Source organism: Oncorhynchus mykiss, chromosome 13, assembly GCF_013265735.2.
Source record: "Oncorhynchus mykiss isolate Arlee chromosome 13, USDA_OmykA_1.1, whole genome shotgun sequence".
Lineage (NCBI taxonomy): Eukaryota > Metazoa > Chordata > Actinopteri > Salmoniformes > Salmonidae > Oncorhynchus > Oncorhynchus mykiss.
The window spans coordinates 69098881-69124525 of NC_048577.1; the positions used below are offsets into that span (position 1 = coordinate 69098881).

A 25645-nucleotide genomic window follows, 5' to 3' on the forward strand; every position below is an offset into this window, starting at 1 on the left:
ATAGCCTATAGGGCAGATGGGTCATGTGATTACCTGGTTAAGAGGATTCTTAAAGCACTAGTGAACAACACTCCTCTTCCTAAATGGGAGATATTTCTAGACAGAAGGACGTAACTTTGAGCACTCAGGGAGGGAGGGAGGGAGGGAGGGAGAGAGAGAGAGAGAGAGAAAAACCTATGGCCTATGACTTCTTATGGCTGGGGGCAGTATTGAGTAACTTGGATGAATAAGGTGCCCATAGTAAACTGCCTGCTCCTCAGTCCCAGGTACTAATACGTTTCTAAAACTGTTTGAATGATGTCTGTGAGAATAACATAACTCATATGGCAGGCAAAAACCTGAGAAAAAATCCAACCAGGAAGTGAGAAATCTGAGGTTGGTTGATTTTCAACTCATTCCCTATTGAATATACAGTGGGATATTGGTCATGTTGCATTTCCTAAGGCTTCCACTAGATGTCAGCTGTCTTTAGAATCTTGTTTGAGGCTTCTACTGTTAAGGAGGGGCTCATAAGGGCTCTTTGAGTCAGTGGTCTGGTAGAGTGCCACGAGCTGGTCACGCGCATTCACATGAGAGGTAGCTCGCACTCCATTGCTTTTCGACAGACAAAGGAATTATCCGGTTGGAACATTATTGAAGATTTATGTTAAAAACATCCTAAAGATTGAGTCTATACATCGTTTGACATGTTTCTACGGACTGTAACGGAACTTTTTGACATTTCGTCTGCTCCTAGTGAACGCGCTTCGTGACTTTGGATTTGTTTACAAAATGCTCTAACAAAAGTAGCTATTTGGACATAAATGATGGACATTATCGAACAAATCAAACATTTATTGTGGAACTGGGATTCATGGGAGTGCATTCTGATGAAGATCATCAAAGGTAAGTGAATATTTATAATGTTATTTCTGACTTCTGTTGACTGCACAATATGGCGGATATATTTTTGGCTTGTTGGGTCTATGAGCGTTGTACTCAGATTATTGCATGGTTTGCTTTTTCTGTTAAGCTTTTTTGAAATCTGACACAGCGGTTGCATTAAGGAGAAGTGTATCTAAAGTTCCATGTATAACACTTAACATTTATAATGAGTATTTCTGTAAATTGATGTGGCTCTCTGCAAAATCACTGAATGTTTTGGAACTACTGAACATTTTTATTTTTTTACCTTTATTTTAACTAGGCAAGTCAGTTAAGAACAAATTCTTATTTTAAATGACGGCCTAGGAACTGTGGGTTAACTGCCTGTTCAGGGGCAGAGCGACAGATTTGTACCTTGTCAGCTTGGGGGTTTGAACTTGCAACCTTCCGGTTACTAGTCCAACACTCAAACCACTAGGCTACCCTGCAGCCAAATGTGTCCTTCTGCCACAAACTGAGGGGCAGCCAGTGAAAAGTGCAAAGTAATGTCGATAATATTTCCCATCTTGTTTTGTTTTGTCTTTCATACCATGTCATGTGTTTTCTCAGTCATGTTGACACTGGTCTACTACCAGGTCATGTGTCTTCTCAGTCATGTTGACACTGGTCTACTACCAGGTCATGTGTCTTCTCAGTCATGTTGACACTGGTCTACTACCAGGTCATGTGTCTTCTCAGTCATGTTGACACTGGTCTACTACCAGGTCATGTGTCTTCTCAGTCATGTTGACACTGGTCTACTACCAGGTCATGTGTCTTCTCAGTCATGTTGACACTGGTCTACTACTATTGCTTTAATGTATTGTTGTTCTGATTAATATTGTTGTTGTTAATGGTAATCCCATGTCCACTACTACTATTATTATTGCTGTTGGTCCCACCATTTATTTATATATAATTATATATTTTATATATGTATAAATATATATATAAAACATCGATTTATATTTTTCTATATGTATACTTTGATAATGTAAGTAATAATGAACTTGCCATATCAATAAAGTCAATTGAATTGAGAGAGAGAGAGACGCACACACTGAGATTGACAAAAGCTACTTTGTTAATAAAGTTATTTAGTGGAACTACAACTCGTTTGTGGCGCAATGCATTGTGGGTAGGTCAGTAACAGAGAGTGGAGGACGCCATGTGCTATTGAGGGAGAAGGACCAGGACTAACAGGCAACGCTGTGACTCTGTGAATTGGAAATATCTGGAGGAGATCCGGGGGCACAAATAATAAACATGTACTACACAAGACACTGCATTCGGACCGCACTGCGAATCGCCGCAAAGACGCATCGGTAAGCGGGTGTCATAACCGGGGATCGTAGCTGCTTGTGTAAATTCTACAACAGTGGGACACAGGAGCTAGATGGTTTGCTAACGCTAAACGCGTCAAGGGCAGAGAATTGCTAGCTAATTTGCCATGCATTAACCATTTATGTGCCCCAAATAGTCGGAATCACATAGAACTATTAACATAATAACCCTGGGCTCATTCACTTGCTTTGTGAAGAACGGATTTTATGATCAACCGGCTAGCTAGCCAACCGCAATGCCACCTATTCCTCGTTAGCTAGCTAGTGAGGAACAATCTTGCAGCCAAATGGATTAATCCGTCACGGGGAATGTGTTGTAAAACCAGCTAACTAACTTGTAATCTAGAGCGAGAAGGCTCAGCAGTAAATAACGTTAGCCAGTTCCACGGACCTAATGCACCCCGTTCCTTCCTTATGAGATGTGCCAGTCAAGGTCATGTGTTTCTTGTATGGCATTTGTGTTTAACTTTGACAAATGGTTGTCATATCCTGTATCTTGCTAGAGCTTCCCTCCTGGTTCTGATTGGTGATTTGAATAGATTTTCACCATTGTATAATGATCTTGTCAACCTTACCGTGGCAGTTGTACAACTGATTCAGAAGGGGTTGGGTTAAATGCGGATGACACATTTTGGTTGAATGCATTCAGTTGTGCAACTGACTAAGTATTCCCTTTCCCAACTGAACCAGGTGGAAAATTAGGATGAGAAATAGCAGCTAACTAGCTACTGCTATATTACTAACTGGTGGGGGATTTGAAGAATCTTTGAGAGATCTGTGACAACATTGAATCAGTCATTCCCTTAGGCCTAGGAGGGTTTTACAGATGAGACTCGAAAGGCCTCTAAAGTCATATCCAGGAGCCTAAATCTAATTCATTAGTGCATAGTTGTTAATTAATTTGCACCAAAACTGTCCATTTAAACCAATAGAAACCAAACTATTTTAGGTGGACGGGTTGCACGCTCTACAGAGGAAACACTGGATTGACTGTAGAGGTCGGCCGATTATGATTTTTCATTGGAGGGCTAAAGGAAGCCGATACCGATTAATCGGCTAATAGTGACAATTACAACAACATTGAAAGAACACTTTTTAAAATGTGTACTTAATTACATCAATAAAATCAATTTAGTCTCAAATAAATAATGAAACATCTTCAATTTGGTTTAAATAATGCAAAAACAGTGTTGGAGAAGAAAGTAAAAGTGCAATATGTGCCATGTAAGAAAGCTAACATTTCAGTTCCTTGCTCAGAACATGAGAACATATGAAAGCTGGTGGTTCCTTTTAACATGAGTCTTCAATATTCCCAGGTAAGAAGTTTTAGGTTGTAGTTATTACAGGAATTATAGGGCTATTTCTCTCTATACCATTTATATTTCATATATCTTTGACTATTGGATGTTCTTATAGGCACTATAGTATTGCCAGCCTAATCTCAGGAGTTGATCGGTCATAAGTCATAAACAGCGCAATGCTTGAAGCACAGCGAAGAGCTGCTGGCAAACGCAGGAAAGTGCTGTTTGAATGAATGCTTACGAACTTGCTGCTGCCTACCATCGCTCAGTCAGACTGCTCTATCAAATATCAAATCATAGACTTAATTCTAATTAACACACAGAAATATGAGCCTTAGGTCATTAATTTGGTCAAATCCGGAAACACTTTTAGAAAACAAAAAGTTTATTCTTTCAGTGAAATACGGAACCGTTCTGGCAACGGGTGGCATCCTTCAGTCTAAATATTGCTGTTACATTACACAACCTTCAATGTAATGTCATAATTATGTAAAATTCTGGCAAACTTTGTTAGGAAGAAATGGTCTTCACACAGTTCCCAACGAGCCAGGCGGCCCAAACTGCTGCATATAGCATGACTCTGTTGCACAGAACGCAAGAGAAGTGACACAATTTCCCTAGTTAAAATAAATTCATGTTAGCAGGCTATATTAACTAAATATGCAGGTTTAAAAATATATACTTGTCTATTGGTTTTAAGAAAGACATTGATGTTTATGGTTAGGTACACATTGGTGCAACGACAGTGCTTTTTTCGCAAATGCGCTTGTTAAATCATCACCCGTTTGTGGAAGTAGGCTGTGATTTAATGAGAAATTAACAGGCACCGCATCGATTATATGCAACGCGCAGGACAAGCTAGATAAACAAGTAATATCATCAACCGTGTGTAGTTAACTATTGATTATGTTAAGATAGATGCCAGCTAGCAACTTACCTTGTATCTCAGTGTAAGAGGCGTCACTGCAGTACCTGGTTCGAATCCAGGCTGCATCACATCCGGCCGTGATTGGGGAGTCCCGTAGGGCGGCGACACAATTGGTCCAGCGTCGTCCGGGTTTGTGAATGAGAATGTGTTCTTAACTGACCTGCCTAGTTAGTTAAATAAAGGTTCAATAAAATAATACATTAACTGTGTGCTTTGTTTCCCCAGGCAGGAGCTCCAGACACCAACGTCATGTGCCCTCCGAACACTCGGGACCAGCCCAGCCAGCCTTTCTGCTGTCATCGCCGCCCCCCCTCTGGATGGAGCCCCCAAACAGTACCCCCCCAAAATCACCCAGCTGGTACACGACATCACCAGCCTCACCTTGTTAGAGGTGTCAGACCTCAATGAGCTCCTCAAGGTATGGAACTGGAACATGTAGACTGTGTAGATTAACATAAGGAGACGTGGGCATCTGAGTCATTTAGCAGACGCTCGTATCCAGTGCCACACAGTCAGTGTCATAAATTATAGCACATTGTCCTATATATAACACACAGTACATAGCACATTGTCCTATATATAACACACAGTACATAGCACATTGTCCTATATATAACACACAGTACATTGTCCTATATACATAGTTCTAGTATCTACCTCTATACCAGGGTATCTATATATACACTGCTCAAAAAAATAAAGGGAACACTTAAACAACACAATGCAACTCCAAGTCAATCACACTTCTGTGAAATCAAACTGTCCACTTAGGAAGCAACACTGATTGACAATACATTTCACATGCTGTTGTGCAAATGGAATAGACAACAGGTGGAAATTATAGGCAATTAGCAAGACACCCCCAACAAAGGAGGGGTTCTACAGGTGGTGACTACAGACCACTTCTCAGTTCCTATGCTTCCTGGCTGATGTTTTGGTCACTTTTGAATGCTGGCGGTGCTTTCACTCTAGTGGTAGCATGAGACGGAGTCTACAACCCACACAAGTGGCTCAGGTAGTGCAGCTCATCCAGGATGGCACATCAATGCGAGCTGTGGCAAGAAGGTTTGCTGTGTCTGTCAGCGTAGTGTCCAGAGAATGGAGGCGCTACCAGGAGACAGGCCAGTACATCAGGAGACGTGGAGGAGGCCGTAGGAGGGCAACAACCCAGCAGCAGGACCAGAAACAGACTCCATGAGGGTGGTATGAGGTGGGGGTTGTGCTTACAGCCCAACACCGTGCAGGACGTTTGGCATTTGCCAGAGAACACCAAGATTGGCAAATTCGCCACTGGCACCCTGTGCTCTTCACAGATGAAAGCAGGTTCACACTGAGCACATGTGACAGTCTGGAGACGCCGTGGAGAACGTTCTGCTGCCTGCAACATCCTCCAGCATGACCGGTTTGGCGGTGGGTCAGTCATGGTGTGGGGTGGCATTTCTTTGGGGGGCCGCACAGCCCTCCATGTGCTCGCCAGAGGTAGCTTGACTGCCATTAGGTACCGAGATGAGATCCTCAGACTCCTTGTGAGACCATATGCTGGTGCGGTTGGCCCTGGGTTCCTCCTAATGCAAGACAATGCTAGACCTCATGTGGCTGGAGTGTGTCAGCAGTTCCTGCAAGAGGAAGGCATTGAGGCTATGGACTGGCCCGCCCGTTCCCCAGACCTGAATCCAATTGAGCACATCTGGGACATCATGTCTCGCTCCATCCACCATCGCCACGTTGCACCACAGACTGTCCAGGAGTTGGCGGATGCTTTAGTTGGGAGGAGATCCCTCAGGAGACCACCTCATCAGGAGCATGCCCAGGCGTTGTAGGGAGGTCATACAGGCACGTGGAGGCCACACACACTACTGAGCCTCATTTGGACTTGTTTTAAGGACATTACATCAAAGTTGGATCAGCCTGTAGTGTGGTTTTCCACTTTAATTTTGAGTGTGCCTCCAAATCCAGACCTCCATGAGTTGATAAATTTGATTTCCATTGATAATTGTTGTGTGATTTTGTTGTCAGCACATTCAACTATGTACAGAAAAAAGTATTTAATAAGAATATTTCATTCGTTCAGATCTAGGACGTGTTATTTTAGTGTTCCCTTTATTTTTTAGAGCTGTGTATATAATATTCCACAGAGCTCCTGCCTGTGGAAACAAATCATACAGTTAATGTATTTTTATAATTTAACCTTTTATTTAACTAGGCAGGTCAGTTAAGAACACATTCTTATTTACAATGACGGACTAGGAACAGTGGGGTTAACTGCCTTGTTCAGGGGCAGAATGGCAGATTTGTACCTTGTCAGCTCGGGGATTCAAACTTGCAACCTTTTGGTTACAGGTCTAACACACTAACCACTAGACTACCTGCCGCCTCTACACTCTAACCACTAGACTACCTGCCGCCCCTACACTCTTAACCACTAGTCTACCTGCCGCCCCTACACTCTAACCACTAGGCTACCTGCCGCCCCTACACTCTAACCACTAGACTACCTGCCGCCGCTACACTCTAACCACTAGACTACCTGCCGCCCCTACACTCTAACCACTAGACTACCTGCCGCCCCTACACTCTAACCACTAGGCTACCTGCCGCCCCTACACTCTAACCACTAGACTACCTGCCGCCCCTACACTCTAACCACTAGGCTACCTGCCGCCCCTACACTCTAACCACTAGGCTACCTGCCTCCCCTACACTCTAACCACTAGGCTACCTGCCGACCCTACACTCTAACCACTAGACTACCTGCCGCCCCTACACTCTAACCACTAGGCTACCTGCCGCACCTACACTCTAACCACTAGGCTACCTGCCGCCCCTACACTCTAACCACTAGGCTACCTGCCGCCCCTACACTCTAACCACTAGGCTACCTGCCGCCCCTACACTCTAACCACTAGGCTACCTGCCGCCCCTACACTCTAACCACTAGACTACCTGCCGCCCCTACACTCTAACCACTAGACTACCTGCCGCCCCTACACTCTAACCACTAGACTACCTGCCGCCCCTACACTCTAACCACTAGACTACCTGCCGCCCCTACACTCTAACCACTAGACTACCTGCCGCCCCTACACTCTAACCACTAGACTACCTGCCGCCCCTACACTCTAACCACTAGACTACCTGCTGCTTGTATCTACTGGTACCCCGTGTATAAAGCCATGTTATTATTGACTCAGTACTGGTACCCCGTGTATAAAGCCAAGTTATTATTGACTCAGTACTGGTACCCGTGTATAAAGCCATGTTATTATTGACTCAGTACTGGTACCCCGTGAATAAAGCCATGTTATTATTGACTCAGTACTGGTACCCCGTGTATAAAGCCATGTTATTATTGACTCAGTACTGGTACCCCGTGTATAAAGCCATGTTATTATTGACTCAGTACTGGTACCCCGTGTATAAAGCCATGTTATTATTGACTCAGTACTGGTACCCCGTGTATAAAGCCATGTTATTATTGACTCAGTACTGGTACCCCGTGTATAAAGCCATGTTATTATTGACTCAGTACTGGTACCCGTGTATAAAGCCATGTTATTATTGACTCAGTACTGGTACCCCGTGTATAAAGCCAGGTTATTATTGACTCAGTACTGATACCGCGTGTTTAAAGCCATGTTATTATTGACTCAGTACTGATACCGCGTGTTTAAAGCCATGTTATTATTGACTCAGTACTGGTACCCCGTGTATAAAGCCATGTTATTATTGACTCAGTACTGATACCGCGTGTTTAAAGCCATGTTATTATTGACTCAGTACTGATACCGCGTGTTTAAAGCCATGTTATTATTGACTCAGTACTGATACCGCGTGTTTAAAGCCATGTTATTATTGACTCAGTACTGGTACCCGTGTATAAAGCCATGTTATTATTGACTCAGTACTGGTACCCGTGTATAAAGCCATGTTATTATTGACTCAGTACTGGTACCCCGTGTATAAAGTCATGATATTATTGACTCAGTACTGGTACCCCGTGTATAAAGCCATGTTATTATTGACTCAGTGCTGGTACCCCGTGTATAAAGCCATGTTATTATTGACTCAGTACTGGTACCCGTGTATAAAGCCATGTTATTATTGACTCAGTACTGGTACCCGTGTATAAAGCCATGTTATTATGGACTCAGTACTGGTACCCTGTGTATAAAGCCATGTTATTATTGACTCAGTACTGGTACCCCGTGTATAAAGCCATGTTATTATTGACTCAGTACTGGTACCCCGTGTATAAAGCCATGTTATTATTGACTCAGTGCTGGTACCCCGTGTATAAAGCCATGTTATTATTGACTCAGTACTGGTACCCCGTGTATAAAGCCATGTTATTATTGACTCAGTACTGGTACCCGTGTATAAAGCCATGTTATTATTGACTCAGTACTGGTACCTGTGTATAAAGCCATGTTATTATTGACTCAGTACTGGTACCCCGTGTATAAAGCCATGTTATTATTGACTCAGTACTGGTACCCGTGTATAAAGCCATGTTATTATTGACTCAGTACTGGTACCCTGTGTATAAAGCCATGTTATTATTGACTCAGTACTGGTACCCCGTGTATAAAGCCATGTTATTATTGACTCAGTACTGGTACCCCGTGTATAAAGCCATGTTATTATTGACTCAGTACTGATACCGCGTGTTTAAAGCCATGTTATTATTGACTCAGTACTGGTACCCCGTGTATAAAGCCATGTTATTATTGACTCAGTACTGATACCGCGTGTTTAAAGCCATGTTATTATTGACTCAGTACTGGTACCCCGTGTATAAAGCCATGTTATTATTGACTCAGTACTGGTACCCGTGTATAAAGCCATGTTATTATTGACTCAGTACTGGTACCCGTGTATAAAGCCATGTTATTATTGACTCAGTACTGGTACCCCGTGTATAAAGCCATGTTATTATTGACTCAGTACTGGTACCCCGTGTATAAAGCCATGTTATTATTGACTCAGTACTGGTACCCCGTGTATAAAGCCATGTTATTATTGACTCAGTACTGGTACCCGTGTATAAAGCCATGTTATTATTGACTCAGTACTGGTACCCCGTGTATAAAGCCATGTTATTATTGACTCAGTACTGGTAGCCGTGTATAAAGCCATGTTATTATTGACTCAGTACTGGTACCCGTGTATAAAGCCATGTTATTATTGACTCAGTACTGGTACCCGTGTATAAAGCCATGTTATTATTGACTCAGTACTGGTACCCCGCGTATAAAGCCATGTTATTATTGACTCAGTACTGGTACCCCGTGTATAAAGCCATGTTATTATTGACTCAGTACTGGTACCCTGCGTATAAAGCCATGTTATTATTGACTCAGTACTGGTACCCGTGTATAAAGCCATGTTATTATTGACTCAGTACTGGTACCCGTGTATAAAGCCATGTTATTATTGACTCAGTACTGGTACCCGTGTATAAAGCCATGTTATTATTGACTCATTACTGGTACCCTGTGTATAAAGCCATGTTATTATTGACTCAGTACTGGTACCCCGTGTATAAAGTCATGTTATTATTGGCTCAGTACTGGTACCCCGTGTATAAAGCCATGTTATTATTGACTCAGTGCTGGTACCCCGTGTATAAAGCCATGTTATTATTGTATAAAGCCATGTTATTATTGACTCAGTACTGGTACCCGTGTATAAAGCCATGCTATTATTGACTCAGTACTGGTACCCCGCGTATAAAGCCATGTTATTATTGACTCAGTACTGGTACCCCGTGTATAAAGCCATGTTATTATTGACTCAGTACTGGTACCCCGCTTATAAAGCCATGTTATTATTGACTCAGTACTGGTACCCGTGTATAAAGCCATGTTATTATTGACTCAGTACTGGTACCCGTGTATAAAGCCATGTTATTATTGACTCAGTACTGGTACCCGTGTATAAAGCCATGTTATTATTGACTCATTACTGGTACCCTGTGTATAAAGCCATGTTATTATTGACTCAGTACTGGTACCCCGTGTATAAAGTCATGTTATTATTGACTCAGTACTGGTACCCCGTGTATAAAGCCATGTTATTATTGACTCAGTGCTGGTACCCCGTGTATAAAGCCATGTTATTATTGACTCAGTACTGGTACCCCGTGTATAAAGCCATGTTATTATTGACTCAGTACTGGTACCCCGTGTATAAAGCCATGTTATTATTGACTCAGTACTGGTACCTGTGTATAAAGCCATGTTATTATTGACTCAGTACTGGTACCCCGTGTATAAAGCCATGTTATTATTGACTCAGTACTGGTACCCCGTGTATAAAGCCATGTTATTATTGACTCAGTACTGGTACCCTGTGTATAAAGCCATGTTATTATTGACTCAGTACTGGTACCCCGTGTATAAAGCCATGTTATTATTGACTCAGTACTGGTACCCCGTGTATAAAGCCATGTTATTATTGACTCAGTACTGGTACCCCGTGTATAAAGCCATGTTATTATTGACTCAGTACTGGTACCCCGTGTATAAAGCCATGTTATTATTGACTCAGTACTGGTACCCGTGTATAAAGCCATGTTATTATTGACTCAGTACTGGTACCCGTGTATAAAGCCATGTTATTATTGACTCAGTACTGGTACCCCGTGTATAAAGCCATGTTTATTATTGACTCAGTACTGGTACCCCGTGTATAAAGCCATGTTTATTATTGACTCAGTACTGGTACCCGTGTATAAAGCCATGTTATTATTGACTCAGTACTGGTACCCGTGTATAAAGCCATGTTATTATTGACTCAGTACTGGTACCCCGTGTATAAAGCCATGTTATTATTGACTCAGTACTGGTACCCCGTGTATAAAGCCATGTTATTATTGACTCAGTGCTGGTACCCCGTGTTTAAAGCCATGTTATTATTGACTCAGTACTGGTACCCCGTGTATAAAGCCATGTTATTGTTGACTCAGTACTGGTACACCGTGTATAAAGCCATGTTATTATTGACTCAGTACTGGTACCCCGTGTATAAAGCCATGTTATTATTGACTCAGTACTGGTACCCCGTGTATAAAGCCATGTTATTATTGACTCAGTGCTGGTACCCCGTGTTTAAAGCCATGTTATTATTGACTCAGTACTGGTACCCCGTGTATAAAGCCATGTTATTGTTGACTCAGTACTGGTACACCGTGTATAAAGCCATGTTATTATTGACTCAGTACTGGTACCCCGTGTATAAAGCCAAGTTATTATTGACTCAGTACTGGTACCCGTGTATAAAGCCATGTTATTATTGACTCAGTACTGGTACCCCGTGTATAAAGCCATGTTATTATTGACTCAGTACTGGTACCCCGTGTATAAAGTCATGTTATTATTGACTCAGTACTGGTACCCCGTGTATAAAGCCATGTTATTATTGACTCAGTGCTGGTACCCCGTGTATAAAGCCATGTTATTATTGACTCAGTGCGGGTACCCCGTGTATAAAGCCATGTTATTATTGGCTCAGTACTGGTACCCCGTGTATAAAGCCATGTTATTATTGACTCAGTACTGGTACCCCGTGTATAAAGCCAGGTTATTATTGACTCAGTACTGATACCGCGTGTTTAAAGCCATGTTATTATTGACTCAGTACTGATACCGCGTGTTTAAAGCCATGTTATTATTGACTCAGTACTGGTACCCCGTGTATAAAGCCATGTTATTATTGACTCAGTACTGGTACCCCGTGTATAAAGCCATGTTATTATTGACTCAGTACTGGTACCCCGTGTATAAAGCCATGTTATTATTGACTCAGTACTGGTACCCCGTGTATAAAGCCAGGTTATTATTGACTCAGTACTGGTACCCCGTGAATAAAGCCATGTTATTATTGACTCAGTACTGGTACCCCGTGTATAAAGCCAGGTTATTATTGACTCAGTACTGGTACCCCGTGAATAAAGCCATGTTATTATTGACTCAGTACTGGTACCCCGTGTATAAAGCCAGGTTATTATTGACTCAGTACTGATACCGCGTGTTTAAAGCCATGTTATTATTGACTCAGTACTGATACCGCGTGTTTAAAGCCATGTTATTATTGACTCAGTACTGGTACCCCGTGTATAAAGCCATGTTATTATTGACTCAGTACTGGTACCCCGTGTATAAAGCCATGTTATCATTGACTCAGTACTGGTACCCCGTGTTTAAAGCCATGTTATTATTGACTCAGTACTGGTACCCCGTGTATAAAGCCATGTTATTATTGACTCAGTACTGGTACCCCGTGTATAAAGCCATGTTATTATTGACTCAGTACTGGTACCCGTGTATAAAGCCATGTTATTATTGACTCAGTACTGGTACCCCGTGTATAAAGCCATGTTATTATTGACTCAGTACTGGTACCCCGTGTATAAAGCCATGTTATTATTGACTCAGTACTGGTACCCCGTGTATAAAGCCATGTTATTATTGACTCAGTACTGGTACCCCGTGTATAAAGCCATGTTATTATTGACTCAGTACTGGTACCCCGTGTATAAAGCCATGTTATTATTGACTCAGTACTGGTACCCAGTGTATAAAGCCATGTTATTATTGACTCAGTACTGGTACCCCGTGTATAAAGCCATGTTATTATTGACTCAGTACTGGTACCCCGTGTATAAAGCCATGTTATTATTGACTCAGTACTGGTACCCCGTGTATAAAGCCATGTTATTATTGACTCAGTACTGGTACCCCGTGTATAAAGCCATGTTATTATTGACTCAGTACTGGTACCCCGTGTATAAAGCCATGTTATTATTGACTCAGTACTGGTACCCCGTGTATAAAGCCATGTTATTATTGACTCAGTACTGGTACCCCGTGTATAAAGCCATGTTATTATTGACTCAGTACTGGTACCCCGTGTATAAAGCCATGTTATTATTGACTCAGTACTGGTACCCCGTGTATAAAGCCATGTTATTATTGACTCAGTACTGGTACCCCGTGTATAAAGCCATGTTATTATTGACTCAGTACTGGTACCCCGTGTATAAAGCCATGTTATTATTGACTCAGTACTGGTACCCCGTGTATAAAGCCATGTTATTATTGACTCAGTACTGGTACCCGTGTATAAAGCCATGTTATTATTGACTCAGTACTGGTACCCGTGTATAAAGCCATGTTATTATTGACTCAGTACTGGTACCCGTGTATAAAGCCATGTTATTATTGACTCAGTACTGGTACCCCGTGTATAAAGCCATGTTATTATTGACTCAGTACTGGTACCCCGTGTATAAAGCCATGTTATTATTGACTCAGTACTGGTACCCCGTGTATAAAGCCATGTTATTATTGACTCAGTACTGGTACCCCGTGTATAAAGCCATGTTATTATTGACTCAGTACTGGTACCCCGTGTATAAAGCCATGTTATTATTGACTCAGTACTGGTACCCCGTGTATAAAGCCATGTTATTATTGACTCAGTACTGGTACCCCGTGTATAAAGCCATGTTATTATTGACTCAGTACTGGTACCCCGTGTATAAAGCCATGTTATTATTGACTCAGTACTGGTACCCCGTGTATAAAGCCATGTTATTATTGACTCAGTACTGGTACCCCGTGTATAAAGCCATGTTATTATTGACTCAGTACTGGTACCCCGTGTATAAAGCCATGTTATTATTGACTCAGTACTGGTACCCCGTGTATAAAGCCATGTTATTATTGACTCAGTACTGGTACCCCGTGTATAAAGCCATGTTATTATTGACTCAGTACTGGTACCCCGTGTATAAAGCCATGTTATTATTGACTCAGTACTGGTACCCCGTGTATAAAGCCATGTTATTATTGACTCAGTACTGGTACCCCGTGTATAAAGCCATGTTATTATTGACTCAGTACTGGTACCCCGTGTATAAAGCCATGTTATTATTGACTCAGTACTGGTACCCCGTGTATAAAGCCATGTTATTATTGACTCAGTACTGGTACCCCGTGTATAAAGCCATGTTATTATTGACTCAGTACTGGTACCCCGTGTATAAAGCCATGTTATTATTGACTCAGTACTGGTACCCCGTGTATAAAGCCATGTTATTATTGACTCAGTACTGGTACCCCGTGTATAAAGCCATGTTATTATTGACTCAGTACTGGTACCCCGTGTATAAAGCCATGTTATTATTGACTCAGTACTGGTACCCCGTGTATAAAGCCATGTTATTATTGACTCAGTACTGGTACCCCGTGTATAAAGCCATGTTATTATTGACTCAGTACTGGTACCCCGTGTATAAAGCCATGTTATTATTGACTCAGTACTGGTACCCCGTGTATAAAGCCATGTTATTATTGACTCAGTACTGGTACCCCGTGTATAAAGCCATGTTATTATTGACTCAGTACTGGTACCCCGTGTATAAAGCCATGTTATTATTGACTCAGTACTGGTACCCCGTGTATAAAGCCATGTTATTATTGACTCAGTACTGGTACCCCGTGTATAAAGCCATGTTATTATTGACTCAGTACTGGTACCCCGTGTATAAAGCCATGTTATTATTGACTCAGTACTGGTACCCGTGTATAAAGCCATGTTATTATTGACTCAGTACTGGTACCCGTGTATAAAGCCATGTTATTATTGACTCAGTACTGGTACCCCGTGTATAAAGCCATGTTATTATTGACTCAGTACTGGTACCCCGTGTATAAAGCCATGTTATTATTGACTCAGTACTGGTACCCCGTGTATAAAGCCATGTTATTATTGACTCAGTGCTGGTACCCCGTGTATAAAGCCATGTTATTATTGACTCAGTACTGATACCGCGTGTTTAAAGCCATGTTATTATTGACTCAGTGCTGGTACCCCGTGTATAAAGCCATGTTATTATTGACTCAGTACTGGTACCCGTGTATAAAGCCATGTTATTATTGACTCAGTACTGGTACCCCGTGTATAAAGCCATGTTATTATGGACTCAGTACTGGTACCCCGTGTATAAAGCCATGTTATTATTGACTCAGTACTGGTACCCCGTGTATAAAGCCATGTTATTATTGACTCAGTACTGGTACCCCGTGTATAAAGCCATGTTATTATTGACTCAGTACTGGTACCCCGTGTATAAAGCCATGTTATTATTGACTCAGTACTGGTACCCCGTGTATAAAGCCATGTTATTATTGACTCAGTACTGGTACCCGTGTATAAAGCCATGTTATTATTGACTCAGTACTGGTACCCCGTGTATAAAGTCATGTTATTATTGACTCAGTACTGGTACCCCGTGTATAAAGCCATGTTATTATTGACTCAGTACTGGTACCCCGTGTATAAAGCCATGTTATTATTGACTCAGTACTGGTACCCCGTGTATAAAGCCATGTTATTATTGACTCAGTACTGGTACCCCGTGTATAAAGCCATGTTATTATTGACTCAGTACTGGTACCCCGTGTATAAAGCCATGTTATTATTGACTCAGTACTGGTACCCTGTGTATAAAGCCATGTTATTATTGACTCAGTACTGGTACCCCGTGTATAAAGCCATGTTATTATTGACTCAGTACTGGTACCCGTGTATAAAGCCATGTTATTATTGACTCAGTACTGGTACCCCGTGTATAAAGTCATGTTATTATTGACTCAGTACTGGTACCCCGTGTATAAAGCCATGTTATTATTGACTCAGTACTGGTACCCCGTGTATAAAGCCATGTTATTATTGACTCAGTACTGGTACCCCGTGTATAAAGCCATGTTATTATTGACTCAGTACTGGTACCCCGTGTATAAAGCCATGTTATTATTGACTCAGTACTGGTACCCCGTGTATAAAGCCATGTTATTATTGACTCAGTACTGGTACCCGTGTATAAAGCCATGTTATTATTGACTCAGTACTGGTACCCCGTGTATAAAGCCATGTTATTATTGACTCAGTACTGGTACCCCGTGTATAAAGCCATGTTATTATTGACTCAGTACTGGTACCCCGTGTATAAAGCCATGTTATTATTGACTCAGTACTGGTACCCCGTGTATAAAGCCATGTTATTATTGACTCAGTACTGGTACCCCGTGTATAAAGCCAGGTTATTATTGACTCAGTACTGGTACCCCGTGTATAAAGCCATGTTATTATTGACTCAGTACTGGTACCCCGTGTATAAAGCCATGTTATTATTGACTCAGTACTGGTACCCCGTGTATAAAGCCATGTTATTATTGACTCAGTACTGGTACCCCGTGTATAAAGCCATGTTATTATTGACTCAGTACTGGTACCCCGTGTATAAAGCCATGTTATTATTGACTCAGTACTGGTACCCCGTGTATAAAGCCATGTTATTATTGACTCAGTACTGGTACCCCGTGTATAAAGCCATGTTATTATTGACTCAGTACTGGTACCCCGTGTATAAAGCCATGTTATTATTGACTCAGTACTGGTACCCCGTGTATAAAGCCATGTTATTATTGACTCAGTACTGGTACCCCGTGAATAAAGCCATGTTATTATTGACTCAGTACTGGTACCCCGTGTATAAAGCCATGTTATTATTGACTCAGTACTGGTACCCCGTGAATAAAGCCATGTTATTATTGACTCAGTACTGGTACCCCGTGAATAAAGCCATGTTATCATTACTCATTGTATTTATTACTACTTGTTTTACTTTATTAGTTCTACTCTCTTTCTCTCTGTATTGCTGGGAAGGTCTAAGTCAGCGTTTCACTGTTGGTCTACACCTGTTGTTAACGAGTCATGTGATGAGTAACGTTTTGATTTGCTCAATGACTTCTCCAATATTGTATGTTTTAATTTGTTTGTCCCAGAAAACCCTGAATATCCAGGATGTTGGGATGATGCCAATGGGAGCCATGACTGCAGCAGCAACACCTGCAGCTCTGGTAAGACGGGGATTGTTTCAGTGTGTTTCTGTGTTTTATTCAATACGTTTATCAAGATTCTTTACCTGTGTTGGTTACCCCTTACACGATGCCCTGTGGTTACCCCTTACGCGACGCCCCGTGGTCACCCCTTACGCGACGCCCCGTGGTCACCCCTTACGCGACGCCCCGTGGTCACCCCTTACACGACGCCCCGTGGTTACCCCTTACCCCACATGACTTGATCTAGGAGGTACCCCTGCAGAGCTCTATCTATAAAGGCCCCTTCTATCTATAAAGGCTTTAACCTCGTTTAGTTTCAATGCCCGATGTAAGCCTCTTGTAATTGTTGTGCTTGACTGTACACATCAACATGTCATGTAGTGTCCTCAGGGCGTAGATAGAGCATGTTCTAATCTAGCATGGTAACCTGCATGTAGTGTCCTCAGGGCGTAGATGGAGCTTGTTCTAATCTAGCATGGTAACCTGCATGTAGTGTCCTCAGGGCGTAGATGGAGCATGTTCTAATCTAGCATGGTAACCTGCATGTAGTGTCCTCAGGGCGTAGATGGAGCATGTTCTAATCTAGCATGGTAACCTGCATGTAGTGTCCTCAGGGCGTAGATAGAGCATGTTCTAATCTAGCATGGTAACCTGCATGTAGTGTCCTCAGGGCGTAGATAGAGCATGTTCTAATCTAGCATGGTAACCTGCATGTAGTGTCCTCAGGGCGTAGATAGAGCTTGTTCTAATCTAGCATGGTAACCTGCATGTAGTGTCCTCAGGGCGTAGATAGAGCTTGTTCTAATCTAGCATGGTAACCTGCATGTAGTGTCCTCAGGGCGTAGATAGAGCTTGTTCTAATCTAGCATGGTAACCTGCATGTAGTGTCCTCAGGGCGTAGATGGAGCTTGTTCTAATCTAGCATGGTAACCTGCATGTAGTGTCCTCAGGGCGTAGATGGAGCATGTTCTAATCTAGCATGGTAACCTGCATGTCGTGTCCTCAGGGCGTAGATGGAGCATGTTCTAATCTAGCATGGTAACCTGCATGTAGTGTCCTCAGGGCGTAGATGGAGCATGTTCTAATCTAGCATGGTAACCTGCATGTCGTGTCCTCAGGGCGTAGATGGAGCATGTTCTAATCTAGCATGGTATTCGTTCTGCTCCTACAGGCAGTGGAAGAGGACGCGGCACCAGTCAAGAAAGAGAAGACACACTTCACAGTGAAACTGACAGAACTGAAGGCAGCAGAGAAAGTGAAACTCATAAAAGAAGTGAAGAATTGCATCCAAGGCTTGAACCTGGTGCAGGTCAGATGGTCTGTTTGTCTCTGTGTGATGTCACAGCCATCCAAGGCTTGAACCTGGTGCAGGTCAGATGGTCTGTTTGTCTCTCTGTGATGTCACAGCCATCCAAGGCTTGAACCTGGTGCAGGTCAGATGGTCTGTTTGTCTCTGTGATGTCACAGCCATCCAAGGCTTGAACCTGGTGCAGGTCAGATGGTCTGTTTGTCTCTGTGATGTCACAGCCATCCAAGGCTTGAACCTGGTGCAGGTCAGATGGTCTGTTTGTCTCTCTGTGATGTCACAGCCATCCAAGGCTTGAACCTGGTGCAGGTCAGATGGTCTGTTTGTCTCTGTGATGTCACAGCCATCCAAGGCTTGAACCTGGTGCAGGTCAGATGGTCTGTTTGTCTCTCTGTGATGTCACAGCCAGACAAGGATTCTTTAGTTCTTTCCTGTCTTTGTGATCATTTGTCCGTTCCATCTCTGACCACACATGTTCCAGTGTCCACACTTAAAGGACACGCAGTCAAATCAGTCTGAGACATAGGAAAGCTCTGGGTTGGAGACCTTTCACTCTGTGGTACTGCTCTCTGTATGTATATAGTAGGTTAAGAAGTTGGAGACCTTTCACTCTGATACTGCTCTCTGTATGTATATAGTAGGTTAAGAAGTTGGAGACCTTTCACTCTGTGGTACTGCTCTCTGTATGAATATAGTAGGTTAAGAAGTTGGAGGCCTTTCACTCTGATACTGCTCTCTGTATGTATATAGTAGGTTAAGAAGTTGGAGACCTTTCACTCTGTGGTACTGCTCTCTGTATGTATATAGTAGGTTAAGAAGTTGGAGACCTTTCACTCTGTGGTCCACTGCTCTCTGTATGTAGTAGGTTAAGAAGTTGGAGACCTTTCACTCTGTGGTACTGCTCTCTGTATGTATATAGTAGGTTAAGAAGTTGGAGACCTTTCACTCTGTGGTACTGCTCTCTGTATGTAGTAGGTTAAGAAGTTGGAGACCTTTCACTCTGTGGTACTGCTCTCTGTATGTAGTAGGTTAAGAAGTTGGAGACCTTTCACTCTGTGGTACTGCTCTCTGTATATAGTAGGTTAAGAAGTTGGAGACCTTTCACTCTGTGGTCCTGCTCTCTGTATGTATGTAGTAGGTTAAGAAGTTGGAGGCCTTTCACTCTGATACTGCTCTCTGTATGTATATAGTAGGTTAAGAAGTTGGAGGCCTTTCACTCTGTGGTCCTGCTCTCTGTATGTAGTAGGTTAAGAAGTTGGAGACCTTTCACTCTGTGGTCCTGCTCTCTGTATGTATATAGTAGGTTAAGAAGTTGGAGACCTTTCACTCTGATACTGCTCTCTGTATGTATATAGTAGGTTAAGAAGTTGGAGACCTTTCACTCTGTGGTCCTGATCTCTGTATGTATATAGTAGGTTAAGAAGTTGGAGGCCTTTCACTCTGTGATACTGCTCTCTGTATATATATAGTAGGTTAAGAAGTTGGAGGCCTTTCACTCTGATACTGCTCTCTGTATGTATGTAGTAGGTTAAGAAGTTGGAGGCCTTTCACTCTGTGGTCCTGCTCTCTGTATGTAGTAGGTTAAGAAGTTGGAGGCCTTTCACTCTGTGGTACTGCTCTCTGTATGTAGTAGGTTAAGAAGTTGGAGACCTTTCACTCTGTGGTCCTGCTCTCTGTATGTATATAGTAGGTTAAGAAGTTGGAGACCTTTCACTCTGTGGTCCACTGCTCTCTGTATGTATATAGTAGGTTAAGAAGTTGGAGACCTTTCACTCTGATACTGCTCTCTGTATGTATATAGTAGGTTAAGAAGTTGGAGACCTTTCACTCTGATACTGCTCTCTGTATGTATATATAGTAGGTTAAGAAGTTGGAGACCTTTCACTCTGATACTGCTCTCTGTATGTATATAGTAGGTTAAGAAGTTGGAGACCTTTCACTCTGATACTGCTCTCTGTATGTATATAGTAGGTTAAGAAGTTGGAGACCTTTCACTCTGATACTGCTCTCTGTATGTAGTAGGTTAAGAAGTTGGAGACCTTTCACTCTGTGGTCCTGCTCTCTGTATGTATATAGTAGGTTAAGAAGTTGGAGACCTTTCACTCTGATACTGCTCTCTGTATGTATATAGTAGGTTAAGAAGTTGGAGACCTTTCACTCTGATACTGCTCTCTGTATGTAGTAGGTTAAGAAGTTGGAGACCTTTCACTCTGTGGTCCTGCTCTCTGTATGTATATAGTAGGTTAAGAAGTTGGAGACCTTTCACTCTGATACTGCTCTCTGTATGTATATAGTAGGTTAAGAAGTTGGAGACCTTTCACTCTGATACTGCTCTCTGTATGTATATAGTAGGTTAAGAAGTTGGAGACCTTTCACTCTGATACTGCTCTCTGTATGTAGTAGGTTAAGAAGTTGGAGGCCTTTCACTCTGATACTGCTCTCTGTATGTATATAGTAGGTTAAGAAGTTGGAGACCTTTCACTCTGATACTGCTCTCTGTATGTATATAGTAGGTTAAGAAGTTGGAGGCCTTTCACTCTGATACTGCTCTCTGTATGTATATATAGTAGGTTAAGAAGTTGGAGACCTTTCACTCTGTGGTCCTGCTCTCTGTATGTATATAGTAGGTTAAGAAGTTGGAGACCTTTCACTCTGTGGTCCTGCTCTCTGTATGTAAATAGTAGGTTAAGAAGTTGGAGACCTTTCACTCTGTGGTCCTGCTCTCTGTATGTATATAGTAGGTTAAGAAGTTGGAGGCCTTTCACTCTGTGGTACTGCTCTCTGTATGTATATAGTAGGTTAAGAAGTTGGAGACCTTTCACTCTGTGGTACTGCTCTCTGTATGTATATAGTAGGTTAAGAAGTTGGAGGCCTTTCACTCTGATACTGCTCTCTGTATGTAGTAGGTTAAGAAGTTGGAGACCTTTCACTCTGGTACTGCTCTCTGTATATATATATAGTAGGTTAAGAAGTTGGAGACCTTTCACTCTGATACTGCTCTCTGTATGTATATAGTAGGTTAAGAAGTTGGAGACCTTTCACTCTGATACTGCTCTCTGTATGTATATAGTAGGTTAAGAAGTTGGAGACCTTTCACTCTGTGGTACTGCTCTCTGTATGTATATAGTAGGTTAAGAAGTTGGAGACCTTTCACTCTGGTACTGCTCTCTGTATGTAGTAGGTTAAGAAGTTGGAGACCTTTCACTCTGTGGTCCACTGCTCTCTGTATGTATATAGTAGGTTAAGAAGTTGGAGACCTTTCACTCTGATACTGCTCTCTGTATGTAGTAGGTTAAGAAGTTGGAGACCTTTCACTCTGTGGTACTGCTCTCTGTATGTAGTAGGTTAAGAAGTTGGAGACCTTTCACTCTGTGGTCCTGATCTCTGTATGTATATAGTAGGTTAAGAAGTTGGAGACCTTTCACTCTGTGGTCCACTGCTCTCTGTATGTATATAGTAGGTTAAGAAGTTGGAGACCTTTCACTCTGATACTGCTCTCTGTATGTAGTAGGTTAAGAAGTTGGAGACCTTTCACTCTGTGGTACTGCTCTCTGTATGTAGTAGGTTAAGAAGTTGGAGGCCTTTCACTCTGTGGTCCTGATCTCTGTATGTATATAGTAGGTTAAGAAGTTGGAGGCCTTTCACTCTGATACTGCTCTCTGTATGTATATAGTAGGTTAAGAAGTTGGAGACCTTTCACTCTGTGGTCCTGCTCTCTGTATGTATATAGTAGGTTAAGAAGTTGGAGACCTTTCACTCTGTGGTACTGCTCTCTGTATGTATATAGTAGGTTAAGAAGTTGGAGACCTTTCACTCTGTGGTACTGCTCTCTGTATGTAGTAGGTTAAGAAGTTGGAGACCTTTCACTCTGTGGTCCTGATCTCTGTATGTATATAGTAGGTTAAGAAGTTGGAGACCTTTCACTCTGATACTGCTCTCTGTATGTATATAGTAGGTTAAGAAGTTGGAGACCTTTCACTCTGTGGTACTGCTCTCTGTATGTAGTAGGTTAAGAAGTTGGAGACCTTTCACTCTGTGGTACTGCTCTCTGTATGAATATAGTAGGTTAAGAAGTTGGAGACCTTTCACTCTGTGGTACTGCTCTCTGTATGTATATAGTAGGTTAAGAAGTTGGAGACCTTTCACTCTGTGGTACTGCTCTCTGTATGAATATAGTAGGTTAAGAAGTTGGAGACCTTTCACTCTGTGGTACTGCTCTCTGTATGTATATAGTAGGTTAAGAAGTTGGAGACCTTTCACTCTGGTACTGCTCTCTGTATGTATATAGTAGGTTAAGAAGTTGGAGACCTTCTTTGTTCTCTCTGTATAATCCTCCTTCTGTTTCTTACTCAGAAAGACATACAATCATGTCTGTCTAGGAGGTTGCTTTGTGTTAATGTTACTATAGATCCTCTGTCCTCTACCAGGCTAAGAAGTTGGTTGCTTTGTTTTATTCTAGATCACTGATCTCCTCTGTCCTCTGCCAGGCTAAGAAGTTGGTTGATTTGTGTTATTGTTACTGTAGATCACTGATCTCCTCTGTCCTCTTTCCAGGCTAAGAAGTTGGTTGAGTCCCTCCCCCAGGAGATCAGAGCCAATGTGTCCAAAGAGGAGGCGGAGAAGCTGAAGACAGCCCTGGAGACAGCAGGAGGCACTGTGGTGCTGGAGTAGAACGTCCCTCCTCTCTCCATCCCTCCACCCGACTGACCCCACCCATCCACCGTCTGGCTGCGGTTACGCCAGTCTTCTATCTTTCTGTTGTATACAGCAGTAGAAGAACAAAGGAACCAATGCCTTGGAAAAGGAAACTAAAACCTAGCCTTTTTGTCAACGTTGCTGTACTAGCTACCAACTGGACGGTGTGAGGCGGGAGAAACTAACTCAGACTGAACTCCTCAGGCTCAGAGCCTGAACGCACCCGCCCACCGCCCGGACGCTCGTCAGTTTCCTCGCCCATTTGTCTTGTTCGTCTGTCTGGCTCTGTCCCGATTCTCCACCCTTCTCCTGAAGTGTGCACTTCTCTTGGGTTCTTTCTCACATTGGTTTAACAACGGTGGAAACTCAAAACTCCCTCAAGCCAATGTTTACATCAGCCCCATGTTTAAAAGTCCACGACTGGGAATATGAGGGTACAGTATAGGAGAAGGGTGGATAATGGGTACTTTTGCCCATCTATCAGTCTGGTACTTTTGCCCATTGGTCTGCATTAAAGCTGGACTTGGCCTCCTGTCTGTATTCGTCTGGGGGTGAGTTTCCCAGAAAGCCTCGTAACTAACGTAACTAACGTAACTAACGTAACTATGTTATTTCCCCTGACAACCCAGCCTCCACGGTGACCATTGAAATATCTACGTTTGACTGTCTGTGTTCTCCAGAGGAGGCTGGTGGGAGGAGCCTATAGGAGGACAGGCTCATTGTCATGGCTGGAATGCAGTCAAACAGGTGGTTTCCATTTGATGCCATTCCATTAATTCCATGTCAGCCATTTACAATAAGCCTGTCCTCCTATAGCTCCTCCCACCAGCCTCCGCTGGTATTTTATGTGCGTTAATGAACCAAATTCGTCAAATGGACATTTTGCTGGTTGTTCTATGAGTGGTGTGAGTGGGTCATCAAGAGGACTGAGGTACCACGTTGGCAACCAAGCTTTTTTAGAAACCCTCCCCCTGACTGGTAAGACTGCCGTGTTCTCTAGAACCAGGAGAACGGAGCTGTGTCCTCATTACGGGTTGGAACCGGAACAGAACTGAAAATAACGTCATTTTTCAAGTAGCAGAAACAGAACCTGGAACGAAAGTGATCCATACTGTTCCGGAACAGAACCATTATTTTAAAAGCATGGGAACCGGTTAATAACGTTCTTTTACATTCCGGGCGTTGTTTCTACTCTCACAAAAAAATGCAACGAAGTGCCAAGGCAACGCCCTCACTCTGTCACTCAGAAACATATTCCAGTATCTGCCTGCAAGCTGAAACTCTTTACCAGTGTGTGTGCATGTTTAGGCTACCCCCCCATCCCTCTATCCCCACTGATTGGTGAAGTCATTTAATTAGCTAAATGTGAAGGGGGGGGGGGGGGAATTGATTTTAAAGGTTAAAAAAGGAATCGAAAGGAACGCTATAAACTGGTACCTTTGTTTGGTTTGAACCGGTTCAGAACTTTGTTTTGCTGGTCGGAACAGTGGAACCTAACAGTTAAATTTGCATTTTCCTGTTCAGAACGAAACGATTGGAAAAATGAATGTTGGTTCCAACCCCTGGTCTTTATACTGTATGGCTGATATAGGATCAATGATGAAGTGATTAAAATAAATAAAAAATACAAGTTACATTTCTTTGGTTGGTTGAATATAATCTTACATTGGATCACATTTTGACAGATTAGATTGTGCTGTAAAGACTATGAACTATAAAGACTATGAACGATTATTAAATAGTACCTATGTGAAATATATTCATGATGATGTGATTACATATTTATATTTTATGTAAATCTATGTTTGGTGTTCGACATCTATATTTTGAATTCATTAGAATTTGAAACGAAGTGCATTTTAATATGTAAAAGAGCCACTAGGGGGCAGAAGAGCTGTGCTGATTCTCCCAGACCAGGGCAACTGGCAGCCCCGCCTGATTCTGTCGGCCCATGGATCAATCCCTCCCCCAAAAGGTAAATCCTATGGGGTCTCAACTTACTGTTGAGAGTTATAATAGTAGAATACACCAAGGTGCAATTTAGAAACGTGGTTTTATATCAGCAGCTTTTTTTTCTCTTTAAGTCGGCCACTGACAGTCACTCAATTAGCCATGTCAACTAAACATTTAGATTGGTAAATGAGTCTAGAGGCCAGCTAGCAATCATGGGTCGGCAGCGTAGCCTAGTGGTTAGAGTGTTGGACTAGTAACCGAAAGGTTGCAAGTTCAAATCCCCGAGCTGACGAGGTACAAATCTGTCG

At 42.4% G+C, this 25645-nt stretch overlaps 1 protein-coding gene and 1 long non-coding RNA gene across 3 annotated transcripts; both read left to right on the forward strand.

Annotated features, from left to right (window-relative positions):
- Window positions 1-2016: 2016 nt before the first annotated feature.
- Window positions 2017-25020, forward strand: mrpl12 (mitochondrial ribosomal protein L12). The gene is made up of 5 exons (XM_036942000.1): window positions 2017-2228; window positions 4701-4893; window positions 17327-17401; window positions 18555-18692; window positions 23244-25020. The coding sequence occupies exons 1-5, from the start codon at window positions 2170-2172 to the stop codon at window positions 23358-23360; spliced, it is 582 nt and encodes a 193-aa protein (XP_036797895.1). The 5' UTR covers window positions 2017-2169; the 3' UTR covers window positions 23361-25020.
- LOC118938360 lies at window positions 20739-22691 on the forward strand. Of its 2 annotated transcripts, none has more exons than XR_005035650.1 (3): window positions 20739-20768; window positions 21093-21819; window positions 22034-22691. It is a non-coding gene; the product is annotated as an uncharacterized LOC118938360 (long non-coding RNA). The 2 variants fall into 2 exon arrangements; XR_005035651.1 differs by lacking the exon at window positions 20739-20768 and adding an exon at window positions 20883-20931 and having other exon boundaries at window positions 21260-21819.
- Window positions 25021-25645: the final 625 nt, after the last annotated feature.